Genomic DNA, 27,620 nt, shown 5'->3' with positions numbered 1-27,620 from the left:
ATGTAATTTGAGCCTCTGCCTATATGTAAATTGTGCAGCCTTTAATGATGACAATAACCAACATATGTTGGTAGACTCTGAAACAATGGCTGATGCAACGTCTGTTGTATGTTTCCTGAATAGAGGGAAGAGGGGGGGGGGGTTCAAGGTTCAAGTTTATTTAGTGTCCCTGAAGGGCAAATTGGGTTGCAGCATAGACAGTATATTAAACAATGAAACAGTACAGATAAAACATAAACAGTTCACATAGCAGATACCGAAGTACAAATGTGCACATAACCATTAAAGTGCAGGAGTTAAAAGGGGGGCCAGTTTTGGGATTCACATATTTTAACGGCTGTTGGTAGGCGTTCCACATTGAAAGGCATTTCTATGTGCCAGCTTCACAGCGTGACCGGTGTGCTAGTCCTCGATGATGTGGATGTGAGGTGCTTGAAGTCACTATATTAGCTGAGTGATGCGAGTCCTCAGAGTAATTATTACAATGTAATGCCTCAACTCCTACAATTCCTAGTGCATGTCAGGGTGCAGGTTCAAATTTGATTATTTCATTTGGGGGGGGGGGGGGGGGGGGGGGTCACAGCCTGAAAGCATGTTCCGTTCTATCCTTGAGGAGCTGTCTCAACGCATGGCTGGTGAGATCTTGGAAGCAGAAGTGGGAGACAGCCGGGCCCAAACAAAAGCATCACTACATCCGGGACCCAGGGTATGAAGACCTACTGTACCATGGTGGCAACGGACCCTCCTGAACCTCCTATGCACTGGGGTTAAATGCTTCAAATCATCAATGAAAAAGTGGGGCTTGGCAAACAGCGCAGCATGCTAGTGTGGCGAGCCTGAGCAGGCTGCTGAACATAGTAATAATAAATCATCTGTTATACTGTCCGTAAACCTGGTTCTCGGTTACACGTTATTTCAAAGTGGCCTTACTACTGTTTGAACATGTTGTGTAAACATGGCTCCTCTTCACTGAGACATTGCCATCTTTTTACGCCCACTCGACCTATCTTTCTCATTGGCTGCTGTATTGACTACGTATCGTCCTGATTGGCTGCCTCGTCTCTAGGCAACCAGACAGTTTTTGCCTCTAGCCGACCTGTCTGCCAATGGGATAGCATTGCAGACAGCAACAACCCACTAGTGTGTGTGTGTGTGTGTGTGTGTGTGTGTGTGTGTGTGTGTGTGTGTGTGTGTGTGTGTGTGTGTGCGTGCGTGCAGCTGGTAAAATATGAGGGCTTGTTTTTCTTTTCTTTTTTATCATTTGTTTTGGAGAAGCTCTCCTTCAACTAATAGGCCTACATTTGCATAACCAATGCAAATGTCACTTTGTCACTAATCAACATATGAAAGACAACTGGACAAGCGAACCCACTGAAATTCAAATCAGTCATTTCCCTGGAAAGTAGCCACATATAAGATATGTCGCATTTTTCTGTTCTGTGTTTAAATAAATGCAAAAAGGTAATTCTGTAGGCCTACTGTGGCACTTTGTATTAGTGTCATGTCATGAAAATCAAGATCTAATAAGGGTCCATTTGGTTACTCTCCATCATTTAGCTGGGGACCAACTGGCGGTCCCCGGACCACTGGTTGAAAACCACTGCTTTAAATGGTTAACATTTGTTTTGTATTGGCTTCAGTTTAATGTCTGCTTAACTTGCTATTGTCAGGCTTTTTTTTTATCCCTTTTTAATCATTCTTAATTCCCCTAGCACACAACAATGCATATTGATGCTGATGTGATGAATCTAGTTACTATGCAGGCCATGTGATAGTGGAGAGACAGGAAATGTGGAGAGACAGAACGGAAATAATCTATAGAGGGTATGCACATGCATAAAGTGAATGGCAAATCGAGTGGCAAAGTGAGTTTAACGTTGTTTAATGCAATCATATTGGACTTTTCTGTTTGGATGTATGGGCTGTCAAGGCCAGAAAGTAGTTTTTTGGTACTCAGTAGGCGTTCCCGCATAACTTCCTGGTTTGACGATGATGTCACGTGCATATACCCTCTATCTATAATACCTTTGAATTGATCACACTATTCTTGTTGACAGACTGGGTATTGATATTTAATCTGAGCATATCCTCTCCCCTCCCTGTCACTAAAGGTGTCCATTTACCTAAACAATAACGCCAGTTCTTACTGGATTTTCAGCAATACATCTTCATGCGGACGACACAATCCTGTACTCTCCCCAGATATAGTTTGTAAACTTCTTCATGATAGCTTCAGAAGAGTCCAGCAGGCCTTCTCCAGCTCTTCAGTTAAACACCTCCAAGATGAAAGTCATGTGGTTCGGTAGGAAGGGCTCTGTGTCCTCAAATGCTCCTAGTATCTCATTATCCACCCTTGACGGGACTAATTTGGCAGGCGTTCCATAAACTAAGGCCTCACTCACACCTTTCGATCTAGCATACAACATTGATGCATGCTTGTTGTATGAATGTTGTGAGTGTCATGGCCGCCCCAATGCATTTCCAATGGAAGTCACATGGTTTGTAGTCCACATTTTGGACTACAAGCTGTTGTATGGCTTTCGGCTGTGTTTCGACTGCCCCCCTCCCCGGTGGCTCAGGGGTAGAGTGCCTGGATGGTAACCGTAAGGTTGCCAGTTCGAACCCGGGCTCCCCCAGAGTTACTGTCGAAGTGTCCTTGGGCAAGACACTGAACCCCTAATTGCTCCCGATGTGCTAGTTGGTGCCTTGCATGGTTTCCGCTGCCATCGGTGTATGAATGTGTGTGTGAATGGGTGAATGTAATGCGCCTTGGATAAAGGCGCTATATAAATGCACCATTTTACCATTTTTATACAACACAAATGTTGTGTCAAACCATGTGACTCCCATTGGAAATGCATTGGGGCAAGATGTATCACACCCTTTGTATACAACAAGCGTACATCAGTCTGTTACGAAGGTGTGAGTGAGGCCTTACGGCTCTGAACCAATTTGCATTTGAAGCTCACAGTTTTTGACCTTTTGTAACCAAGAAATGTGAGGGGCTTCTGTAAAAGAAAACCAATTTGATTGGGCCTTGGACTGTGTAAGAGTGCCGAGCGGCCAAGGCGATAAATGAGTGGAGACCAGTCCAGGGCAACCTTCAATAAGGCTTTATTTATTCAATGTTTTCCTCAATCACTTTGACAGTCATATTCAATGCAACCTGTCATCACTCGGGTTAGAGACAACTGACTGCCTTTTATAGGGTGGGTACCAGAGTATATAAAAGGATAGAGACTGAACTGGCGCGAAGCTCCGCCCACCCAGCTATTCATGTCAGTGGAAGTTGCTCAGTGGCGTTTTGAAGCACCCGGAAGACTGCCGGAAGTACCGTCTCAGAACGTCTACTTCCGCATTTGACCATTTGGTGGTCAAATGCGGAAGCGCAACCGAGCGTTCAATGTTAAAGCCCAGCTGCACGGGGTTTCCCGGTCATGAATACACGGGTCCGCCTGTAGTCCCTCCTCCTACCACTAGGGCCCAGAGCTTCAACGTTGAATAGCCTCACTGGCCCCTTGGGGTGGGTACCCATTACCTGGTTAGCCCATACCATTCCCCAGGTAACAATAACACTATTCCCCACTCCTAGGGCAGTATTATGCGTGTCTTAAGTACCAGGTCTTATGACTTAACTTAAGACCTGGAGGTGTGGTCAATGCTGTTTGGCCACTCAGAATAGCCAAATGGCATTGATCACGCCTCCAGGTCTTAAGTTAAGTAATAAGACCTGGTACTTAAGACACGCATAATACTGCCCCTAGAATCACACAATGCCATTTTACATAAGCCTACTAAATGTATATGCACCCTCAATACATATGCACAGTTAGCATTTAGCATAGAAATATATACACACCCCATACATGATTAAATTCATTATAGTCCATCCCAATCTCCCCTTCTATCCATTTCCCACTTGGTGTCACCCTCCCGGAACTATAAAAGGGGTGCCTATACCCAGAGGGAACTCATTTGCCCGAACACCACCCTGAAAGGAGGATGAGAATAAACAGAGGTAAAGTCAAAGTCACACACAAAAGTTTAGACATCAGATATTTACATTCCTTCTTCAAAATTAGAAAGTATTCTGTCCTATTTATTCCTAAACTAATGTGCCTTATATCTGTTCATTTGTAGGTGTATGATGAGGTCGGCACGTCCGCCCCTTCAAAGAATCACAGGCAACTCAGTGTCCCCCCTGCATAACCCTGAGCTGCCCGCACCCCCCTTAGCTTCAATAAATGCATTTGTTACAATTTGTGTCCTTATTTACATTATACCATACATGTAGAATTGTGTTCGCATATGCATTAGGCATCCACGGCTCGCCCCCAAAGCGTGGATATCTTGTTGGAATTGGGGCGAGCAGTTTTGTATTCCTTAAAAGGACATCTTGCCGCCTGACAATACTGGAGTGGGTGTCATATGCAATGGGAACGTGAGACTGCCCTGTCTTATGATGGACTGTGTGATAATGGTAATTATAATAATGTAATTGCAAAGCACCAAACTACATTAAAATATTCAGCTCCTGATTTACTGTAACTGGATTCCTTATGTTCTAAAGTAGGATCGAAATTACTGGGAGTACCATTTTAATAACATTTTAATCAATCAAACATCCTAAGAATTGACTGACTCTGGAAAGTATTGCACATGCAACTACATCTATCTATCTATATATAGCGAATGTTGTGCGCAAAACACGGGTAAGGAACCCAAAGTCAATAGCTACGTCATGCCAAGCCCGCCCTCCTAACCACTGCACCTCCATCCGACCCACTGCACGCACACGGCAGTGTCGTCACAGACTTACCCTCCGCGTCGTTCCACCGCTATCTCCTCATGTCACGCCGGCCTCGGAGCCACCCGCGCAACAATGCTCATTGCCACCAAAGTCACCTCCCTTCCACACTCATGCCGGCAATGCATTTCCTTACTACACTCATTATCGCCAAAAGCACGCACAGTCGCACACACGCCATCGGCCCCCGTTGCATGTTTGGAGGGACACATATTAATGTATGGACACCGTTTCATTTATTGGCAGGAAATTCACATACACATTCACCGTAATCTCAGAGGGATCCCCTCATTACGTTACATAATGTTCAGATGTCACAACACCATGACATGGCATCAAGTCAAACTGTACAACATTTAATTATTTTTCTTTTTTCCCAGATTCATTTAGTCTTCTTGCTTTTCAGTTTTTTACTCTTCCCTCCTGATTTGCTTCCCTCGTCCTGTGAAAAGACAACAGTAAATCATCAGGAGTCAGGACATGAAATGTGTACTTGGATTTGGTCTGTCGTCAAATTTGGGGCCGGGGTCCTTGACATGAAAAGGTTTGAGAACCACTTGCTCCACAATGTAATTAAAGTTTCCTAAAATGTAATGAAACAATGAAATGAATGTCATTTTCACAAATGTATTTACCTCTGATATCATCATTCCTATTGCATTATTGAGCGTTGCACCTAAAAGACTAATCTGGAGTGCTGCAGGATTTTTCTACTTCTGCAATTATTTTCTCTCTTAAGTGTAAAAGAAAAAAAAGGTAGATTTTCATCCTTTGAGTTGCCGTCAGGATGCAATTTCTGAGGCTTCAGCGGGGGTGTAATACCAATTTCCTTTTCAATCCCCTGAACCGGGTTGCACAAGATTTAAACTCAAATTTCAATAAATCTGCCCCAAGTCATTCAAACCATTAGGAAATCAATATGAAATGGCATCAGTGTTGTGTACCGTTTTCCCCACACTTTACACAAGAAATGAATTGAGAAACACAGATGGAATTCTGCAATACTGTCTTTGAGACTCATGGAGTTGTCATAGCAACACCTCAGTAAGAATTAAAGTTTTAACCCAAGATACAGGTAACACTAGTACAAATAGAATAATGAAAAGGTGACAACTTAACACCCACCCTGGATTTAAATAAAATTTATTTTTGTCTTGGTTACTGTAGTTACAGATTTAGAGACAGAATAAAATGTCACACACATAAATCCGATGATATCACCTTACCCTAACCATAAAGAATATCACCTGAACCCTTACCCTACCCTGGACCCTGTTGTAAATAAGTGTAATGCTTTATCATGGATTGTCCACAAAGTAACAGTTTTTGTATTGACTTGTGCTTTCGTTTGAAATGTACCAATTCTGCATAATGTGAAATAAAAACTTCAATCAATCAATCAATCAAACCAAATTCATGCAGTAATTGAATAGTAGGTCTTTCAAGTTTCGGCACTTCGCGCACTGCCCTCTGGAAGAAAATAGTACCCACCCATGGTCTAGACACTGGGAGATTGCTGAGGTAGAGCGCCACACCTACGGTCAGCTCCCAGTACTTATGGCATGCCTTAGTTACCCAAACCATTCCACTCACAAGCTAATGAGTTGACGGTGCCCGGAATCGAACCCAGAAACCCTGTGATTCAAAGTCGAGCACGCTACCGACTAGCCTCGGAGACCGCAGGCGTTTTGTTAGCTACCGATGCTATATATTTAGCTGGGGACCCCCTGGAATCCCTTCAAGGACCCCTGGGAGTCCCCGGACCCCACTAGTGAGGCCAGAGCAGAACCTCTGGCCCAAATCTTTCATGTCGTCCCAGAGCGCCACCGGGAGACCAATTTTTGGATTTTCTTTCTATACAGTATATTACTCCATTTGGTATTCCATTTCCATCCTGATTGTCTAAGTTTGGCTTCTAAAGTTTGCAGGAGTGGCCCGTTTTGAACAAAATGCCTCAAATCATGAACACAGTACACACACACACACACACACACATGGACAGGGGCGAAAACAGTCTATGCTATGCCATTGACCTGGCGGAGACACTTAACTCTGATCATGTATAAATGGAACACACTCTTGGATGTGATGAGGGGTACCATTGGGAAAAGGAAGATGAAGATGGAGTTGCCATGCAGCTAAGAGGAGAAGAGGAGGATCAAAGAGGAGGTTTATGCATTCAGTGAGAGGACAGGGGAGGAAGGAAGATGCACAGAACAGAAACAGATGGAAACAGATGATCCGCTGTGGTGACCCGATGGGAATTAGCCAAAAGGAAAATGAACAGAAGGGTCCATTTGGTTCCATTATGCGCTCTCGGAATTACAGACACAAGGATCCATTTGGTTCCTAACTATCAATCATTTGACTGGGGAGCCCCTGGCACCCCCTCAGGGACCCCATTTTGAGAACCACTGCCCTAGGGGTCTATACTTTCTTTTTTTCCTCTCTACATTGTGAGCTTATAGAATAGATCGTCTTTTTTTGCCAAGTGTTCGCCTATTTGACATAATAGGGATGAGATGGGTTGAGAAAGCAATCTGTCTAGCTCTGTCTCTCCATCTCTTGTGGATTGTCACACAAGCACACACAGGTCTGAGATCTCTTTGGTGAGATTATGCAGGCATGGTCTGCCACATTTCAGATATAGCTGCGTAGCTCTCATCCTACATGCCATTACTTTTCAACTGTAGAGGGAGAGAGAGGAAGACAGTACAGATATGTGTACAACGGGTAATCACATGCCACACTACCCTTCCATGGCTCTAATTTTTTTAATTTCATTACACATTGATTGCTATTATTATTCGACAGTGTGACAACAGTAATAGTGACGACCTGCCCAGAAAAGCCAGGTTGAAGTCTGTCTGTGGGATTTTAAAACATTTAGCTAAGGAAAAGTATTAACAAGATGACGGTTTAGATACTGTTGTCACGGAAACGGTCAGTGGCGTGACGTCAGGCCACGACGTCACGTCACCCTATAAAGTATAGCTCAGAGGACAGACTGCACGTCAGAAGTACCAGCCAGCGAGTTCGTCAGAAGTACCAGCCAGCGAGTTCTGGCTCTGCATCAATGTAATAAACATATGCGCTGTAAGCCAACGTGAGCCACGATGTCATAAGTTTTGCGGATTCACCGTTTTGCCTATTTACACAGAGAAGGGATAAAACGGCGTTCTCAAAGATTTCCACTCTGGGAGGTGGTTTCACTTTGTTGCGTTTTCACCCCACCTTTCTCGTCTAAATGGACCCCAGCAAACGATACTTTATTTTGCCGTTTTCTATGAACACCATTCTCGTGTAAAGACCACCTAAGTGTACCAGTGTCAGGCAAGACCGACGAAGTGTGCCAGTTCAGTAAGGAGAAGATCTATAATATAATATAATATAATATAATATAATATAATATAATATAATATAATATAATATAATATAATATAATATAATATAATATAATATAAAAAGTGGTACCCGAACCAATACCTTTGGGTTCAAGCGCCGACTCCCACCCCCGAACTTATACCAGCCCTTTGACAGCTGCCTACTAATATAGGAAATCATCTCTACAGATACATTTCCACTCAATTCAACTCAACTCAACTCAACTTTATTTATATAGCACATTTTACATGACCAGGTCAACCAAAGTGCTGTACAGGTTAGAAGAAGCAAAGAAAAAACAATACAATATAAACAACCATTTAAAACATGAAAACAAACAGGCATTTAGAAAAAATTAAAACAAAACGATACAATATAAGCAGACTTTAGCAGGCAATATAATGTGTTGTAATATGTTGTGTCTCTCACCGTGGCAGAGGTGAATCCTTCCTGCACCAGGATGTTCCTAGCACAGTTATTGATGTGCTTGAAGCGGTCAGGACCCAGCAGAATGCCTCCATACCAGCGGGACACCACCACAATCACGTTCCGCACGTCCAGAATCTGAGGTGAGAAAACCAACACAATGGTATTGTTGGTGCCATGAACCAATCTCTCTAGTCTAGTCACTAGTCTTGATCAATAAAAAGAACAAGCTCCATCCCTACTGAATAATGAGCACCTTATCGATCATGCTTATTGATCGAGGCTTTTATCAAGCCTACAAATTAGCCTATTTTGAGCATTTTCTATTATTTAAAAAAAAAAGCTGTACAATGAGAAAGGAGGGTTGTCCGCACATTGAATATATGCTCCCAGAAAACTTTTATTGAAGAGTAACAAACTCTTCAATAAAAGTTTCCTGGGAGCAGATATTCAGTGTGCGGACAACGTTACCTCCTTTGGGACAAGGTTAGACTCCTGGGGGACACAAATAGCAGAAATAGTCGATCTACAAGCTTGTAAATGTGCTATTTTAGCTATTTTTGAAAAAAGTAATTAGAAAGATTTTGACAATTTGTGAAATTCTTTGTCTATGTCATAGACCAGGCTTGTCGAACTCAACTTGGGGTGTGTGCTGTGCCAGCATGCTATGTGCTGTGTGTGCTCTCTGTGTGTGTGTGTTTGTGCGTGTGAAATATAGAGGCAGTCAGGCATAAAAAGAGATATCAGAATAATGATATCCTTAGCATTAACGTTAGTGGCATGGCATCCAAACCTCCCACGCAACTGTAAACAGCAACAAAGGCCAAGATTTGGCATCACGCTTCAAAGCAATCATCAGACGCTTTTCAACACAGCAGGTGGGAACTTGGCTCTGTCACTCACAATCTGCAATCTCGACTCTGACCTGTCATGTAATTATAGGTGAAAATGTAATAAATATTTTTCTTTTAAGAAAGTGAAAACATTTCGAAATACTTTTTACATCATGTCGATCCGCGATTGAAAATAGAACAGTTTTCATTCAAAGTTAGCTATGCTAAACATAGGGATGTTATGTTTCACTGGAATGATTGTGTCACTCATCACTGATAAAATGTAGGAGAGCCAAACAGTATTGCAACCTGTTGTGTACAGTTAAGGTCACGGCTTCTGACACATGCACGCCAAGAGTCCATGCAGTGCCATCTGAGATCATTTTGGTTTTATGGAAGTTGGAATTAGTTACTCAATCTGACAGATTTGATGAAAACACATTACAGAATTGGACTACAGAGAGGGGCTCTTAATGTCACACATGCAATTGGAGTTTCGTTGTGCTGTGAATATGGGTGTCGTGTGTATGAGTGTCACCGGCAGTACCACCTAATAAATTGAGAGAAAAGTAAATTACTGCTCTTGTTTAATCTTTCTGGTGGCATTTCTACAGTAAGCAACATAGTAGAATAACGTTAGCATAACGATACTTGCAGAGGGAAATATTTTTGATGGCAGGATTATGGTTATCTGTTGCCTTGCTTAAAATAGAATAATTGCTCTTCACCTGAAGTGCCTCAGTATTCCCTCCCTAGATATAAGCTGCAGCTCTGGACACAAACCTCTAAATATACACACAAAGATAAGTCCAACACACTTCAGCCAGTTGAAGGTAATAGGGCTCGTTGGCGGCGGTGCTCAACGGGGACAAATTAATTGCATCAGAGACTTCAGGCACTCAGTCCATCACAGGTAACCACTATTCCAACATGGCCTGGGACATGTGGATTGAATGTACAAGGGCAGCAAAATTAAGTCAGGCTAGCTCTCCATCCTCCAAAATGAAAAGCAGTTGCTGGTGCACTCCAGAAATGTTAACAATGTGGCCTGCATAAGAGGCCTAGTACTTTTTCTGCTGACAATTTGGTGTAGAGGGGGGGGGGGCTCAAGGCCAAGTATAACTCTCTCCCTATGTGGTTCTGCGTCAGGTTTTGCTCATGTGTGATTGTGTCCATGTATGTGGATGTTGTCTGTGGCAGGGGTATGTGTGTAAGGCTAGAAGGTGTCAATTTCCCTTCTGGGATCAATACAGTACATCTCATCATACCCCTGCTGTGGGACCTCGGTCACCCAAGTATTACACATTTGATTCTGTGAATAATAATAATAATAATAATAATAATAATAATAATAATAATAATAATAATATCTTTAATAATAATAATAATACCCTTTGTTTTGCGGTTTTCTTTTTTTTCATCACAGAATCAAAAGTGTTATGGTCATGATTCACCAGGACCCTGGATGGCTTGATTCTAGGCTTGAAATAATTGATATGAATATTTTCTAGGAAATCTCTATGGGAAGCATTAATTTGGTCTGATCGATGGAACCAGAAAATGGCAGTTACTGCTACTGTAGGCAGGGTTTAGTGATGCAGATTGACATTCAGTAATGATGAGTGAACCATTACACGTAACGTACACAACACAGTAAGCTACAGTAAACACTGCTGAAGTGTTTGGCTTGTGTTTGACATGATCTCCCAAATAGATCTGTAAGGACCTCTTGAGACTGTCAAAATGTATAAGAGTATATAGCGTGGGAAACAAGTGTGTGCCCGATTAAGTGAAACTTGTCAAAAGTCGTTTCCCTGGTGACACGAAACAATAGCTTTCGTGTCACACACAGGTGCTTTTACATTTGGCCGTGTGTTTGTCCGTCTCTCCATGTAAGCAATATATAAACAGCTGTTGCTGATAACAACACATACAGTAGATGCAACCAATTACACTAATTAAACACAAACTGGAGACACAATGCAACACATGTGCCACTTAAAGACATGCACACACACAAAAATGATCTAAACCTCAGATCAAATGCTTGGCTACGGTGCGTAGTACCAGCATTCAAATCCGAGGGGGGTAAAAAATGTCCGGCCTTCTTTGGCCCCTGGTCGTGGAACGACCTGCAGTCCAGACTAAAATTGGCTTTGAAAGTTCCACTGAGAAGTTTCAAAAGGAACATCTTAGATGTACAGTCCAACACCTGCACATGTTTGGATATGTAAAAGAGTACCATTTTGGTGATTTGTCATAGTACTTTGAGGTGTTTCATGGATGTATTATTTGCTGTTCTGTAATTTGACATGTACGATGTAGCACTGTAGTGTAATTTAATTTCTGCCTCTTGACCAGTTCCCACTTGTAAAAGAGACACAGTCTCAATGGGTTTTTACTAGTTAAATAAAGGTTAAATAAAACATAAAAAATGTCAAAATCTGTAAAAGTGATTGAAAACAATGTAGAAAAACTTGGATTATTTTTGAAACATTGTAACAACAACAAGTCTTATATGGGAGCCCCTGGTACAAAACATTTACATGAGGTTCAGTGGCCATGGGGGTCCTTGACATGAAAACATTTAATAAGCACTGTTGTAATACACAGTGAACCTGCAGTAAATGGAGCAGTCGTCCTCCGGCAGCCGTTTCACCATCATCTTCACAGTCCTGCAGGAAGCTCTGCTTGTCCTCACAGTGGATTCTACAACAGCACAGCGAGATAGAGAATGTGAAGGTCAACAGTTTGCTGTTTGCCGGAATGCTCTGAATGTATGGCCCCATGGCCGTTTCCTATAGCACCGACCTTAGGCCAAGACTTCCACTTGCACACAAGAAATGTTCAAAACTTTGTTGCCTACACAAGAAATGTTAAAATCAACTGGGCAAATTGCCATTAAACTTACTGAGAACATTAATGCTACCCAGAGGCAGAACTATTTTAGTCCAGCTGCTTAGCTCCAATATATAAAGGAATCGTTCAGTTTGTGATAAAAGCATGACATTTGGTACACATATAGCCAAAGGCATTCCCACAAGATTTGGATGTGGAGGCATCGTGAATTTTCAACAGGGCGCCCATGGCCTTTTTCGTGCAGTGCCATGACCTTCTAAATGGCACCCTCACAGAGTGAGAGTCACATATGCAAACTATATTTCAAAAGCATTTATACAAATGTATACAACAGCGTTCTTGTCTAATGCCACTCAGTCAGACAAAGACAAAACACACATTGGCGTGTTGGGAGTCTTGGAACCAACACATACTGGACATGAACTGACCTGTATGCATAAATATTATGCGTGGCACTCGCAATTTTCTTGTTTTCACACAGCTTGTCCAGGACAACTTTAACCTGCAACATCAGGAACATACAACAATGAATATTATTCTGGGTTTGTAGTATTTATGTATTTTTTCTAGGGGTGCACGATTATGAAATTAGGACCGATATCCGATTATTTGCAGAGTCATATCTGCCGATACCGATTCTGACCGATTCCGATATTATACAGAGGACCACAATGGAAACAAGCCTATAGGCCCTAAGAGCTTGGTCCAAAGCCTGTTAATAAAGTATTCAATCAATCAATAAATAGCATAATACTTTTCCAAGTGTTTCCAGAACTGAATGTCTACTGAATGAGATGATTACACAAATTAAATGTAGATTTGTTTTTCATTTTCTTAATTTCTGCTGGTAAAAAAACGATTAAATAATCTGAATTATTTTGAGACCATTCCGATACCGATATGGCATTTCTATGGCCGATATGGCCAATTACGATTATGCTAACGATTAATTGTGCATCCCTAATTTTTTCAAACGGTTTTATTAAGCACATTGAGTGTACTTTCATGCTGTGCACTTTGAGCATAACAGTCAGTGCAATCAACTCATGTTTGATCCCCTTTATTGCTGTCGGGTAGAATCCTCATATCAGTTTTATTTTTATTTTTTCCCCCCGTAAATTAATACCCTACTTTGTTAGTCACAATGTGACACGTTGTGAGTAAAACGTAAGTAGCCTTGCCGAGCCATGAGGCCCATAGGGCAAGAGCCTATGTCCTGTTTGATGTACAAGTACACCCCCTGGACATGACGCTAGTATGTTACAGGGACCTACCCCCAATCCAACCCTTGATGCTGAGTGCCAAGCAGGGAGGCATTGAGTCTTTGGTATGACCCAGCCGGGGATTGAACCCCACCTCCCAGTCTCAGGGCAGACATTGGGTATAAGCAGACCTAGGATTCCATGCGCGGACAAAAGAACCTGTCTGCCGGGGTCTTTTTAGACAGCTGGTGGATGGAAATGAAGCTCCACCCACGCGCCGGCCAGATTCCCGGAAAAGCTTGCCCCAGCGGCATTCTGCCGCGTGGGTGGAGCTTCATTTCCATCCACCAGCTGTCTAAAAACCCGGAAGAGACCCCGGCAGACAGCTTCTTTTGGCCGCGCATGGAAGTTCAGGTGTGGCCAGGCTGACTCTAACCACAAGGCCACTGAGCTGGTGAGTAAGTAAGTGGTTAAGTCAGTCTGTGAGTTTTATAAATAATGAACCAATGCCGTATTGAGCTTGTGCTTAAGTTATTACATTTGATCCACTGGAACAGTGTCTTTTTCTAAAGACAAGTAAAAGGATGACTCAAGGACACTGATGTTAGTCAATAAATCTGATGCTGGCATACCTGAATACATTACAGCAACACTGAAATCTGAGAACATGTGGAAGTGAAGTTAGAGATTGAGAAAAGAGCCAGCATGAAATAAAAGTCCTTTTCACACGGTATTTAGCTCTTCAATCTCCACGGACAGAGCAAAGGACATGTTTCAACAGGTCTTCGATTGACAACAACACTTGTGTACACTGTGTAACAGCCGTTGACTGTATTTGTTATTATGTTCGATTAGTAGTGATAAATATATATGGAGCTAATGCTATTATATCCATATATATTTATTGGTAGGCTTGCTTAGCTGTACAGATTATAGGGTCGCCTATTATTGCCTGGTACTGTTTGTTGCGAGTTCTGTCCCCTGCAGATGATGAGTGACGTGTCCCTAATGTGTTGCCGTCTTGAGGAGGGCCTGGCTTGGAGCTTGATCAGCCCCTATTGGTCCTGTGGCAGCTCAGACCTGGCTACCTGGCCATAAGGCTCACTCTCTGCCAGCCTGGGCACACTTGAACTTCCATGCGGCCAAAGGAAGCTGTGTTTTGCGTCATCTCTGGGTTTTTAGACAGCTGGTGGATGGAAAAGAAGCTCCACCCACTCGTCAGAATGCCGCTGGGGCAAGCTTTTCCGGGAATCTGGCAAATTGCCGCGTGGGTGGAGCTTCGATGTGTACACTGTGTAATTTTTATAGAGGTATGGTATCTAAAGAGCACAAAGTACTACTGCTGTTTAGATCCTCAGATAAAATGATGTACTGTGCACTCTGTGCACATCGAAAAGTAAGTGATTAGAAAACAACCTAGCTGTGATATGTCTTCTTTTATATTCCTGAACCGATTATATGACAAAGGTCTCAATTGTTCATAAATAATGTTTGTTATGAGCTGGTCCAGCCGGCTCCATTCACTGCCATGTATTCATTGCACTTCCGGTGTGAGTTTGGCTCCCATGAAAATGTCCATGAAAGTGTCATGGCGCAGCCCAATCACGTGACCACTTCTCTTCCTTCTCAAAGCTTCCTTGCTCCGACATAGGAAAATTAAAGAGGAATGTGCACTGGGCGTGGCCCGGTCTCCTGCGGGAGGTTTGCACATGTGCAGTGTAAACAGGAACTGCGATGATGGAGTGTTCCAGCAGAGGTGCTAGAGGTGCATGAGAGTTGCTGACCCTGAACTGAAATAATAAAAAGTATATTAAAAAAAGAGAATACTACAATGCTGATTTTGTTTTTTATTTTAAAAAGTATATCAATTTCATAACGGTGGGAAAAATGTTGTGTATAACAGACAAGTACATTTACTAAATGTTAATGTTTTTGTATATTTTTCTTTTGTAGATTTTCCATGTTCTTTTGATGCTCACTTTGATTGTAGTAGCCTACATGTGTTAAACATTTATTTCTGTGAAATGACAAAGGAACATGGAAACTGTTCATTTAAGTGCTGTGGATGATATAAAAAATTTGAAAAGGGAAGGGTGACTGCTGTTTAATTCTCAACTGGATCTCATTATTTACACCACAAGTTATGAGCTTTCTATCTAGCACCTCTGCTAGAACACTCCATCACAGTTCCTGTTTACACTGAGCATGTGCAAACCTCCCGCAGGAGACCGGGCCACGCCCCCGTGCACATTCCTCATTAATTTTCCTAGACTCCGATGAGGAAACACTGCTATGCGTGGTCTTCCCTCCAGCCGCCTATGTTTTGTGTTTTCATTCTGCTTGTATTAGTTCCACTCCCTTCGGGAAGGAGTGTTAGTTTTGTCCTACTTAGTTCTGTGTAGTTGTTTGTTAGGTTCAGTTGTAGTTTCGTATTTGTATGTTTGTTAGGGTTTTGAGTGAGTGTTATTTGTTTGGCCATCATCGCCTTTTCTTTTGTGTTCTGTTCATTCATCATCCTGTAAATGTAAGTAATTTAGAACCATTCGTTGTCATGCACTTAAGCCACTTTGTAAGTTATTTATTTGTCCTTGAGTATTAAAAGAAATACTCTATTATGAGCGGTGTTGTTCTTTCATGCATGTTGCGGGCAGTAAACCCCTAGACTTCAGAACAGTCCGTAACAGCTGGCAGTTTCATGACATTGTTGAGCCGTGCACCTTGAGAGTTTACAAGATTATGGTACCAGATCTTTCACCTCCGCCCTAGAAGACCTATTTCAAAGCTTGCATTCATTTCAAAGATCCTTGAGAAAACGGTGTTATTCCAACTACAGTTTTACAGTTCTACAGTTTTCTGCAGGTACACACACAATTTTTGATATTTTCCAATCAGGATTTAAAGCGTTTCACAGTACTGAGTCAGCTTTGCTGAGGGTTTCCAATGACATTACTGACTCTGGTGACTCCTAGATTTAACATCCGCGTTTGCCACTCTTTGCCAGACTTTAATTTTTCGACTAGAGCAAAAGCAAAGTTCTTTGTTTACCCAGGGTGAATGGACTAAGCTCGACGAACTTGTTTACAGCCAGACCCTGCTCATAGAACATTTCATGGTAGGGGTTCAATGCCTTGCTCAAGGGAACTTCAGCGGTGGTAATTTTAACGTGCCGGTCCGGGGATACAAACTGGCGACCTTCCGATAACAAGACCGCTCCGCAAACCGTTCGGCCACCGCTGCCCAAAGCATGTGTTGCCTGTGTTGGTGTCAGGGAAACTGCCCTAGACTGGTTCTCTCTCGTCCTACTTTTCTGAGAGATTTTGAATCCTCTTCCACTCCCTGTCTTCCGGAGTCCCCCAGGGCTCGATCCTTGGGACAATTCTTTTCTCCCTATATCTCCTCCCCCTGGGACTAACCTTCAAGAAATACGGCATCGCCTATCACTTCTATGCAGATGATTCCAAAATCTATATGCCCCTAAAAGGGAAAGCAACAGTTCCATGACAGTTTGACACCTCTTCTTATAATGGATGGCTCTTAACTTGCTTATTGTAAATGAAAGAAAAACGGAAGTCATAGGTCCTCATTCACAACGGCGTTTACGCTCATAAAGTGACGTTACGTTACGTGAGCGGAGCGTGAGCGGACAGGCATTTACGTGGATTCCCACATTACGTGAGAATTCATGAACTTGAACGTGAACTTGACGCTGGCGGAAATTCCACTAAAAGCTGCGCCAGCTCTCATGATCGTGTACGGCTTGCGTAGATTTATTAAGAAGGCTTTAGTCTTCATGCTGAATCAATTAAAAGTCCCCAAACCTCAGATAAAATATGTGTGTCCCCAACATTGGTCAGCACATCAAAAAATGATAGCCTATATAAAAGCCAAGTATCACTTGTATGCCTATATGCATGCATTCTAGAGGCAAGTTAGCCTAGTCCCATACAGAAACTGCCCCCGAGCCCGACACCTTTTTATTTATTTATTAGGATATTTCTAGCATGCGCGATTGGGGCTGCTCACTCGGCAGCCTTCTACTCGCAGTGCACCGCGTTGTGAGCTTGTAGATCGGCTCTCACAGACTCGCGCTGCATGTTAAAAAACAAACTCACAATTATAATAAGAACATACACTTATCTGCATTCTGCACTGTACGAATCCAACGTTGTTTAGTGTAGTAATGTCTGCAGTATAGGCCTATTTAAATTGTTTCGTTATGGAGCTCCTTTGAGTCAGTTTTAAGCCAGCTCACCTCCACTCGCGCTTGTTCACAAACATGACGGACAGACAGACAAGAAAGGCTGTTGATGATGATTATTATTACCACTGTAACTCGCTGATCAGCATGTTGACAGACTCAGCCAATTAAAGTTTCACGTAGGCCTAAATGCCTTTGCTGCAAGCATCTATCTGCCTCCATTTGCGTCGTGGTATTAATTTATAATTTATAATAATAATTGCTTTCCAAATCCGAGTGCATGGCAGGGAATCAATCACCGCAGTAGACTAATCAATAGGGCCTTTTATCATTGCCGAGTTTTAATATAGCATTTGGTCGTGTGGTGAACAGTACAAATTAACTTCTTTCTCATTATGTGAAAGTAACTGTAACAGTTAACTTATTAACGTTCTGACATTTAACAAGGAGTGAAGCAATGCGTGCCAAGTTGGCAAGTTTCGTTTATAATTATATACATATAACTCGCGCTGTTTGCTTGAAGATCTGTCCGTGCAGACCCGCCTGTCAAAATTAACTGCTCTACAAGCTCATCGCGGCTGTTGTATATAATTTAAAACTTGGGAATCCTCTGTGCAGTCTATGATGACGTATTTCGATATTTCCTGTTGCCTTATATGGTCGTAGATGTTCCCTCTAACCAGGCGACACCAGGCGAATCGCTTGGAAAAAATGCGGAAAGGATACACTTGCCGATCCGCACAAATGAAGTGATTACACCTGGTTCCCTGAATAACACGGGACTTAACCGTAGCGTGATCGGACGGATTTTCCGATATCTATACGCATGACCTTTACGCTTCCGTTACACTCTGGCGTATTTCTCCTTTGTGAATGAGGACCATAGTGTTTGGGCCTAGTGGCCCTGGTGTTGTACCCACCGACCATGGTCCCCTGCAGCCATTTGCCAAACCCGTTATCTCCAACCTTAGTGTCAAATTGGATAATGCACTCAAACTGAACAAACAGGTAAGCACTGTGGTCAGATCCAGCGTTTATCACTCTAGGTTGCTTGCCAAAATCAAGTCTGTGCTAGGGCTTTAAGCAACTAGTCGACTATTCAACTAGTCGACTATTCAACTAGTAAAAATGACTAGAAGTGAAACATAATAGGTTGTTAAACTAGTTTACTAGTCGACTAGTAAACTAGGCAACTAGTAAAAATGACTAGAAGTGAAAGCCCTAGTCCGTGCTTTCTTTCATTCATGCTTTTATCTCCACTCATTTGGACTACTGCTATGTATGTTGGCTTAAAGGCGTAGTGAAATGAAAAATATGTTTTTCACACTTTTAGACCACATCCGTGGTCATCATATGAGCATACCTAACAATGGATGCCAATTTTTTTTTTTGTGTATTTTTATTCGATAAAATCGAATTTTAATTACTTCCTGAAAACGAAAACGTACTGCGTGTCGAGGCCCACATCGATAAAAGCCAATAAAAATGAAGCTCAACCGTTGAATTCCCCATATCTGCGCATCCGTCCAACACAGCTGCTACTGATTACAGAAATCCTCCATTTTTATTCCCATTCAAGATACCATCCAGACAGACTCGGTTTCAACTTAATCATCACGCTAAAATATGTATCTGAAAACATTATAGGGTAGAAATAAGCCACATAACAGTCAACTGGTACAGCTGGCCGACATCTAACAAACACACTCGATGCGACGCTCTGATTGGTTCAGAAACTTCAGAGCGGTGTTTCAAGCTGAAACCGTCTGAAACTTCAAAATAAAATTCCTACCATTTCCGTTTCCCTACACCTTTAAACCAGGCCTCCATGGCACATCTACAACTGGTCCAAAATTCTGCAGCACGACTCCTAACTGGAAACCGCAGACATGACCATATTACACCTGTTCTGGCCTCTCTTCACTGGCTCCCCGTTCGTTTTAGAGTTGATTTTAAGATTTAGTTTGTCTTTAATAAATCACGGTCGGGCACCTCAGTATCTCTGTGATCTTATAAAGCTATACTCCCTCAAGGCCATTGCGGTCTGCAGGCCAGTTGAATCTCGAGGTCACAAAAATTTAAAAACCAGAGGTGACCGAGCCTTTTCTGTCACCCCTACTTTTGATGCAGACCATTACTGCATCAAAAGATTGGCAAATAAGAAAGAGACAAACATTTTGAAGACAGGCGACCAGCTGCATTGCCTCATTTATGGAAGGAAGCAGATAAAAGGACAAAGAAGGGAAGGATAATAAAACGTTTATAATATTAGCATGAAAGAATACTACAAATGAAATGCAATGAACAACTTGAGCCCTAATTTATACTTTTTCATGATAGTGTCACACATTGAAATTAGTTCACGATCACAGCGCTGTGAGCTTGTAGATCTGCTATTTTAGCTATTTTAAAAAATAAAATAATAATGAATATGAAATATATCTACCGTTCGTCGGTAATTGGCTTTTGTATGAACTAAAGAATGAGCATAGGGACTGAGGGAACATATCGGGGCTACGTTACTACTGTTTTGTTTATTTTTTATGATGATGATGGTCATGACGGATCGGTTAGACGCCAGTCGGGCAGATGTCATATGAAACGCGTCATTATTTATCCATCTATGTACGTCAGGGGTAGGCAATTAAGTTTTGCCTGGGGCCAATATCTGACCAGGACTTTTTATGGGGGGGCCAGACCCCCCAAATTTGGCCTTTTTTAACATCTGTCAGCTTCCTAAGGGGGCGTTATCATTTTGGCCTTTTTTGAGGAATATCTCAATTTTAAATTAACATTAAGACTGTTTTACAGTTACACCATGCCAGCTGCTCTCCCTGCACTGTCTGTCGGCCTTAAGCCCAAAATATCGCATTTTACGCAGCGATGCATGCGTGATCACGCGCGTGCGTGATCGACCGTGCACATGCGGATTTCGGCCGGTTTTAGGAAGATTACATCGGCCGTTAGCCGTTGGCCTTGTACCGCCAATTTGTGAAAGCCATCTTGTCTGATTGTTCGTCGTGACTCGCCATCTCTTCTCTACTGGTTGTTGTTAAAGTTAGTTTGTTTGTGTGTGTGCGCCGCGCTGGGTTTGTGTGTAAAAAATACCCATGAAGATACCAATACCAAGGATTCGTAAGTGAGGTCATGTCACATGTCACTGCTTAAACAGCGTCGAGTCTGTGTTACTTCCTGGTTGCGTAACAGCAAAAAGTAAGAGACATCACTGTCGTATCCTTGGTATTTTTTTCTAACCGTGTCATGTTTGCAGCAGGAGGAGCAGCAGCCCCAGCCTGTAGTAGCGCACACACACACACAGACACACACACTGTCAGCCGGCCCGTGGTAACAGAAAGCTTGGGGACGCTTGACATAGTAACGGAGCACATTTCATTGTCAGTAACGGTAACGGCGTTGTAGCGATGGAAATTGTAATTAATTAGATTACCAGTTACTGAAAAAAATAACGACGTTAGGTAACGCCGTTTGTTTAAACGCCGTTATGCCCAACACTGTCTTTCACTAATGAAAACCCCATGTGTCTCATCTGCAACTGACCTGTGTCTGTTTGCAAAGAATATAATGTCAGACGGCACCACAATACGGAGCATTCCACCTTCAAAGATAAGTTCCCACTTTAATCAAAAGAAAGACATTGAAAGACTGAAAGCAGCTTATTCGCGCAGTAGCGCGACCCTGGTGTGAGGCTTCATATTCCAACAGAAAGTTACAAGTGCTTCTCTAAAGGCGTTGTGGGTGCTTGCAAGGCACAACAAGCCATTCACAGGCGCAGAGGTTTTCAAGGAGATGATGGTGACAGTTTTGGAGGAACTCGCCTCAGACAAGTCTAATGATAATATCATTGCGTCAGTCAAACAGATGTCCCTCTCTGCAAGGTCTGCTACCCGCTGCGTCGAGGTGCTGTCGGACGTGGTGCAGGGCGTAATTTCAAGGAAGAGCTGCTGTCGTGGAACGTCGTGCAGACGTTATATTTAGGCCAGGCTCAGTGGCGAACTGAAGAGCGTTATGGATAGTGATGAAAGTAATTAATTTCGTCAGGGCTACGTCAAGCACCCAGCATCTGCTATTCCGACAACTTGTGTCTGAGTCAGAAGATGCTGCCCATGATGATCTGCTGCTTCACAATGATGTGCGTTGGTTGAGCAAAGGAAAGGCATTGGAGAGCTTCTGTGAACTAATAGGAGAGGTCAAGGCGTTCCTTTCATTGAGCAAGAATAAAGCAGCAGCTGACCACCTTGCCCTTCTGGGAGACGTACAGTAACAGTTCATGTCTAATGTAGCATTCTTATCTGATATATTTGGCCACCTAAACGAGCTTAACCTCAAACTACAGGGGATAGAGAAACTAATCGTGGACATGGTTGAAAAGCTTGAGGCATTTACGACGAAGCTAGAAACCTATGAGACAGACATAGCCACTGGCAAGGCTCCTATATTTCAGTGCGCTAAAAAAAATGAAAGGAAATGTGACACAGCTGATGACTGACTTCATCAAGCAGCTACGAGATAATTTCACTGATAGGTTTGATGACTACTTTATCCCAAAAGAACTCATTACCTTTGTACGTGGCCCTCTCACAGTCAAACCCACTGCAGACTTCTCCTCCCAGGCGAAAAAAATGATCCCCTCGTTAGATGAGGCTGCATTGGAAATGGAGTTAATTGACTTCCAAACAACCTCCCTGGTCAAAGATGCATTCAGAAGTGCAGTGTCCACGACTGCCTTTTGGGTAGGATGCTCAGAAGAGTACAGAAACATAAAGAGACTTGCATTTTATGTGCTCACAATGTTCCCATCCACTTATGTGTGCGAGTCCGCCTTTTCATGAAATGAAATGAAATGAAATGAAATGAAATGAAATCTATATTTACCCAGGGTATCTGGGCTAAGCTCAAGAACTTGTTTCCAGCCAGGCCCTGCTCATAGAACACATTTCATCGTAGTGGTTGATGCCTTGTTCAAGGGCATTTCAGCGGTGGTAATTTTAACGTGTCGGACGGCTGATTCGAACTGGGAACCTTCCGGTATCTAGACCGCGCCGCTATCCGTTCGGCCACCGCTGCCACGGAATCAATGAATGCAATAAAGATGCACGAGAGAAATTGTTTGACAGACACAAACTGCCTGTGGATTAAACTGACGTCCATAAAACCAGATATCAAGTGTCATGTTGATTGATGATTGATAATTGCATTGTCACTGTTCACATTTCTGGTGCCGTCAGAGTCACATTTAGGCCTGAAGTAAAGATAAACGTTTGAATGATTAACTGAACTGGTGTGTTTTCTTTCACACCACACAGCTTGTTTGCTATTTCAGCACCAGGTGCTCTCCACTGATTGTATTAAAAAAAAGAGATTGGATTCTCCAAATTATCTCGCGGGAGGAGGGAGAAACAGGAGGAGAAAAGCCGATCGAATGTTATGCAGTGTGATTCTGTTGACTGGAGTTGTATGTAGCTCGCATGGGCACCGCCATTACGTTTACAGAGACTATTCTAGACAATGCGCCCCTCCAGTCCTGTTTTCAGGAAGGGAGGGGGAGAGGCTTTTTTTAATTAATTTTTTTATCAAGTGACTGGAGAGTTGTGGGATGAATCAGGGCTGCTTGATCTATTGTCCGGGTGTGTACAAAGGCGATTGAAAGTAATCAATAAAAACATGCACTAAACGGAGATCTACATGTCCCGCATCGGACCGTTGGGATTCGAACCACGTAGAAAACCGGTTCTCGCATTCGGAGTGTTAACTATAAACTGCATTTTGGGATGCAAAATGCACCCTATTTTAATCTCTGATAGTAGTAGGCTGCTAGGCTACATTTTCCAGCCTCACTGTGGAGACATATACCATTGTTGTAGATTTAAAATAATTAAATAAACACTGTATGGTTTGGGTGTCAGATGACAAAATAACATAAATAACTTGATACCCTAACTTCCACCGCGGGCCGTCAGAATTATGCTTCCATTGTAGTGTGTTGACTGTCGGAGCCAAGTAGCCTAGCATCCTACTAGCCTACATGTAGGCAGGAAGATGGTGCCCAAATAAGCCAAAATCCTACCGAACACGTCACTGTGCTCTCCCCCTATACAGGTTCAAAACCTGTTTACCCAGTAAAGCCTTGTTTGGTTGCTACGTAGCCTCCCTCGCTCTGCCATACTCTATCCCAGCGGTTCCCAAACTTATTTGACCTAGCTGACGCACCCCCCAATGTTCTATTTGGCCGGAAAATTATACGTTATTTAAATTAAAACAAACACACACACACACACACACACACACACACACACACACACACACACACACACACACACACACACACACACACACACACACACACACACACACACACACACACACACACACACACACACACACACACACACACACACACACACACACACTACAGTATTATTACATAGCCAAAATGCAGTAATATTAGTCCTGTGCATCCTTTCAGTTTAATTTCAGGGAGAGTGACGCACACGCGCACACGCACACGGGCACGCGCACACGCACACACACACACGCACACACACACACACACACTCAAAGACTGAAGCATTTCCAGCTGGTGTTGTTAATTACTTAGCTTGCACTGCGCAGTGTTCCTGGTTAACATAGCTTTCTGACACGTGTGGATTACTGGATTTTAGTTTGGTTAACTACAGATACAACAGAAAAAAATGGACAAAGTGAGTGAGTGGTATTGTCTTGACTTATGCATCTATTGGATATAGTCATACACTTGTAGCAAAGATAATTATTTTAACAGAGTGGAAAACGCCTACTGTTCCTTGTTTTAACAGATGGCTTATGTGGAGTAATTGCACAGTGTTGTCGGGTAACAGCGAGCCTTGTCAGAGGGAAATCGCTTGGTTAAATGTCTAGATCGAGAGAGAGAGAGAGAGAGAGAGAGAGAGAGAGAGAGAGAGAGAACTAGGCAGAGGACTCAGAGGCTGTTCTCGATGGTCGAGATGGTGATATAGCCTCGACGACCTTACAGGCGTATGCAAATTATGGCTTAATGAGTTTGTTTGAGCGGACGTAGAATACACCTCCTGACCACTGCGTTCAGACAAGCCACTGCAAGTTTAGGGAGACAGATGGTGTTAATTTAGCTTTAGTTTTAATGAACTTTTTGAATAAACGATTTAGTCATATTTTATCATCTGAAATGTTTTAGTTTTAGTCTAGTTTTGGTTGACTAAATTAATATTAGAAGATTTTAGCCAACTAAATCTTTGATTGTTGATTTAGTCGACTAACATTTATTTTGTCAGGCCATTATGCTGCCGTAATGTCTGACAGCACTATGAGCTTGTAGATCTGCTATTTTTCAATAGCTAAATTATAACATAATGTTTAAAACACCAAAAGGGGTTCCCGCCTAGGGATGGCATTATGATTTTTGTGAATCCGGTACCGATTCCGGTTCTGCTTATCGATTCCGGTTCTTAACGGTTCCCTATTTCAGTTCCAAAATGGTATAAAATAACTTAAATAAGAGGTTAAATGTTTAACAAAAAAGCTCAATGTCAATTTGAGACTATAATGAATAGTGTAACATCCTCTCCTATAGTGATTATTTTAAATATAATATCCTATATCTATTCTGTATTTACCCAGGGCAGTGTTGCAGGCTACTTCTCTTACTACTAACTACTGACAATAACAAATAAAAGCATGTCTGAGATTTGAGAGCAACACACACACACACACACACACACAGCGCATCTCCGGCCGATAGGTGAGAACGGGTTTGCCGACGTGCGAATGGAGGGATCATTGAAAACAACGGCGGCATGCTGTGGTTTGCATGCACATGGGCTGCCAGCCTGCCAGAGTAGGCTATAATTTGTTGTTTTTCTTGTTTTTTCGCCACCTCTCTTCGAAGTTAGACTGCAAGCTCTAAACTGACTGGGCCTCTGGACCCTACGCCGTGATATCACACACACACACACACACACACACACACACACACACACACACACACACACACACACACACACACACACACACACACACACACACACACACACACACACACACACACACACACACACACACACACACACACACACACACACACACACACACACACACACACACACACACACACACACACACACACACACACACACACACACACACACACACACACACACACGCACGCACGCACGCATTCGAGGTGGGTTGATGTTTTTGTCTCTACACTCCTAGACAACTCCATGCAGAGAAATAGCTCCGCCTCTGCAAAAAGAGCAATCAAAAACAAGAACAGCTAGATGTAATTATTAATGCATTCTTGAAGGCAATAAAGGAGTGAGTCATCTGAGATACAAGGGCAGGGCATTCCAGTCTGCTGGTGCTTTGAACTTAAAAGCACGCCTACCTATCTCTCTAGAGATTCTGGGCACAATGAAATAATGCTGTTGGGTATGTCTTAAAGAATAGGCAGATGAGAATCGGTTCAAGAACTGTTTTAAATATGTGGGATAGCTTGGGGTGATACCCAGATCAATGACTCATACATTACACAATGGTGAGTATGGTAAGGACACCTCAAAACAAACCTACAAATATTATTATAGACAACATTTAAGGAGTGAAGGTGTGATTCAGTGGTGTTTTGGTAAATTATGTCACCATAGTCCAGTATGGGAAGTAATAATTGTTGTGCAATTCGTTTTCTTGTCTTAAAGGAAAAACAGTTAATTGATCTATATATTATTTTGAGACTGACATGTATTCTAGTTCTAATTAAATCTATATGAGGCCTAAAGGAAAGCTCTGAGTCTAACCAAAGTCCCAGGTATTTAAAAGAGTCAACAGATTTTAGAGGAGACTGGTCATCAAAATGAATAGACAATGCGGTGGATAAATAACTGAGTCTTGTCTTGTACCAAATAGCACACTACAGGATTTCTTCATATTCACTATAAGATTATTATTAGAGAGCCATTTCTGGACCAAAGAGAACTCTGATTGCAGTGAGCTTTGGATTTGCACTATATCAGAGTGTGATGAGTGGATGACATCTGCAAATAGATGCATAGAACAGAGGGACATTATTTTGGGGCGATCATTAAAACAAATTGAAAATAGTAGAGGACCCAACCACTAGAAAATCTGAATGACCTTGATGGAAATCACTTGTGGAGTTCGTGTGCGGTTAGGGTTAGGTTAGTGTTTGGGTAGGGCGTCAGACCAATGACTGTCGGGCTCTTGGTATGTCGGAACAAATGCCTGTACACGATTTATACTTGGATGCATGCCGAAAATAGACGATCTACAAGCACACAACACATCGCAGTGCGAGGTTGAAATTGTCAATATATTTAGTCATAGTTTTACTCATCATAGCCTATTTTAATTTAGTTTTGATTTAGTTTTCATCAGTGAAAAAAGGTAGTCAGTGTAGCCTTGGTCCAGTGCATTAGCGAGATAACTGGACCAGGGCTATAATTCTGTGTTTCTACTCCTTTTTGGAGAAAGATCGAGGAGTGAGTCCAGAGACCAGAAAACTTTTCTTGCTTTAGTCTCTACTGCCATAGGTCGCCACGGTTACTGCACCCACCGTATACGATGAATGTACGATATATATATACGTCGGATTGGGAACAGTCAACAAATGAACAAAATAAATAAAAATGCACAGACAAAACTTTTGTAATCTAATGAGCACATAACGAAATTAACCCTGGAGGCAGACCAGCCTTTCTCACCTGTCTGGGGGTGACTACAGCTGCCAGGTGAGGCTGGAAGGTACTTCGTCTATCTGTGATTGTCTCTCCATGTTTGATCAACGGTACCTCAACATCTGCATGAAAACACACAAAAACATGCCACAGATGTGTTCCATTCTGCTTTCGACTGCAGCGATA

The 27,620-nt window shown here is 42.4% G+C and overlaps 1 protein-coding gene across 2 annotated transcripts in view; it reads right to left on the bottom strand.

Moving 5' to 3' along the window:
* Positions 1 to 5,042: 5,042 nt before the first annotated feature.
* Positions 5,043 to 27,620, bottom strand: part of impact (impact RWD domain protein) — a 33,503-nt gene continuing 10,925 nt past the window's right edge. The window contains exons 7-11 of one of the 2 annotated variants that reach the window (XM_079505349.1): positions 27,462 to 27,556; positions 12,738 to 12,811; positions 12,069 to 12,159; positions 8,621 to 8,755; positions 5,043 to 5,249 (exon numbers count right to left, since the gene is read on the bottom strand). In XM_079505349.1, the coding sequence (XP_079361475.1) occupies positions 5,190 to 5,249; positions 8,621 to 8,755; positions 12,069 to 12,159; positions 12,738 to 12,811; positions 27,462 to 27,556 (455 nt within the window). In that variant the 3' untranslated portion in view covers positions 5,043 to 5,189. The remainder of the gene's footprint in view (positions 5,250 to 8,620; positions 8,756 to 12,068; positions 12,160 to 12,737; positions 12,812 to 27,461; positions 27,557 to 27,620) is intronic. The other variant, XM_079505350.1, reaches the window with a different exon arrangement.

Source organism: Electrona antarctica (assembly GCF_951216825.1).
Source record: "Electrona antarctica genome assembly, chromosome: 7".
NCBI classification, from domain to species: Eukaryota; Metazoa; Chordata; class Actinopteri; order Myctophiformes; family Myctophidae; genus Electrona; species Electrona antarctica.
The sequence above is the reverse complement of the archived record's forward strand: the minus strand, read 5'-3'. Positions and strand labels throughout refer to the sequence as shown.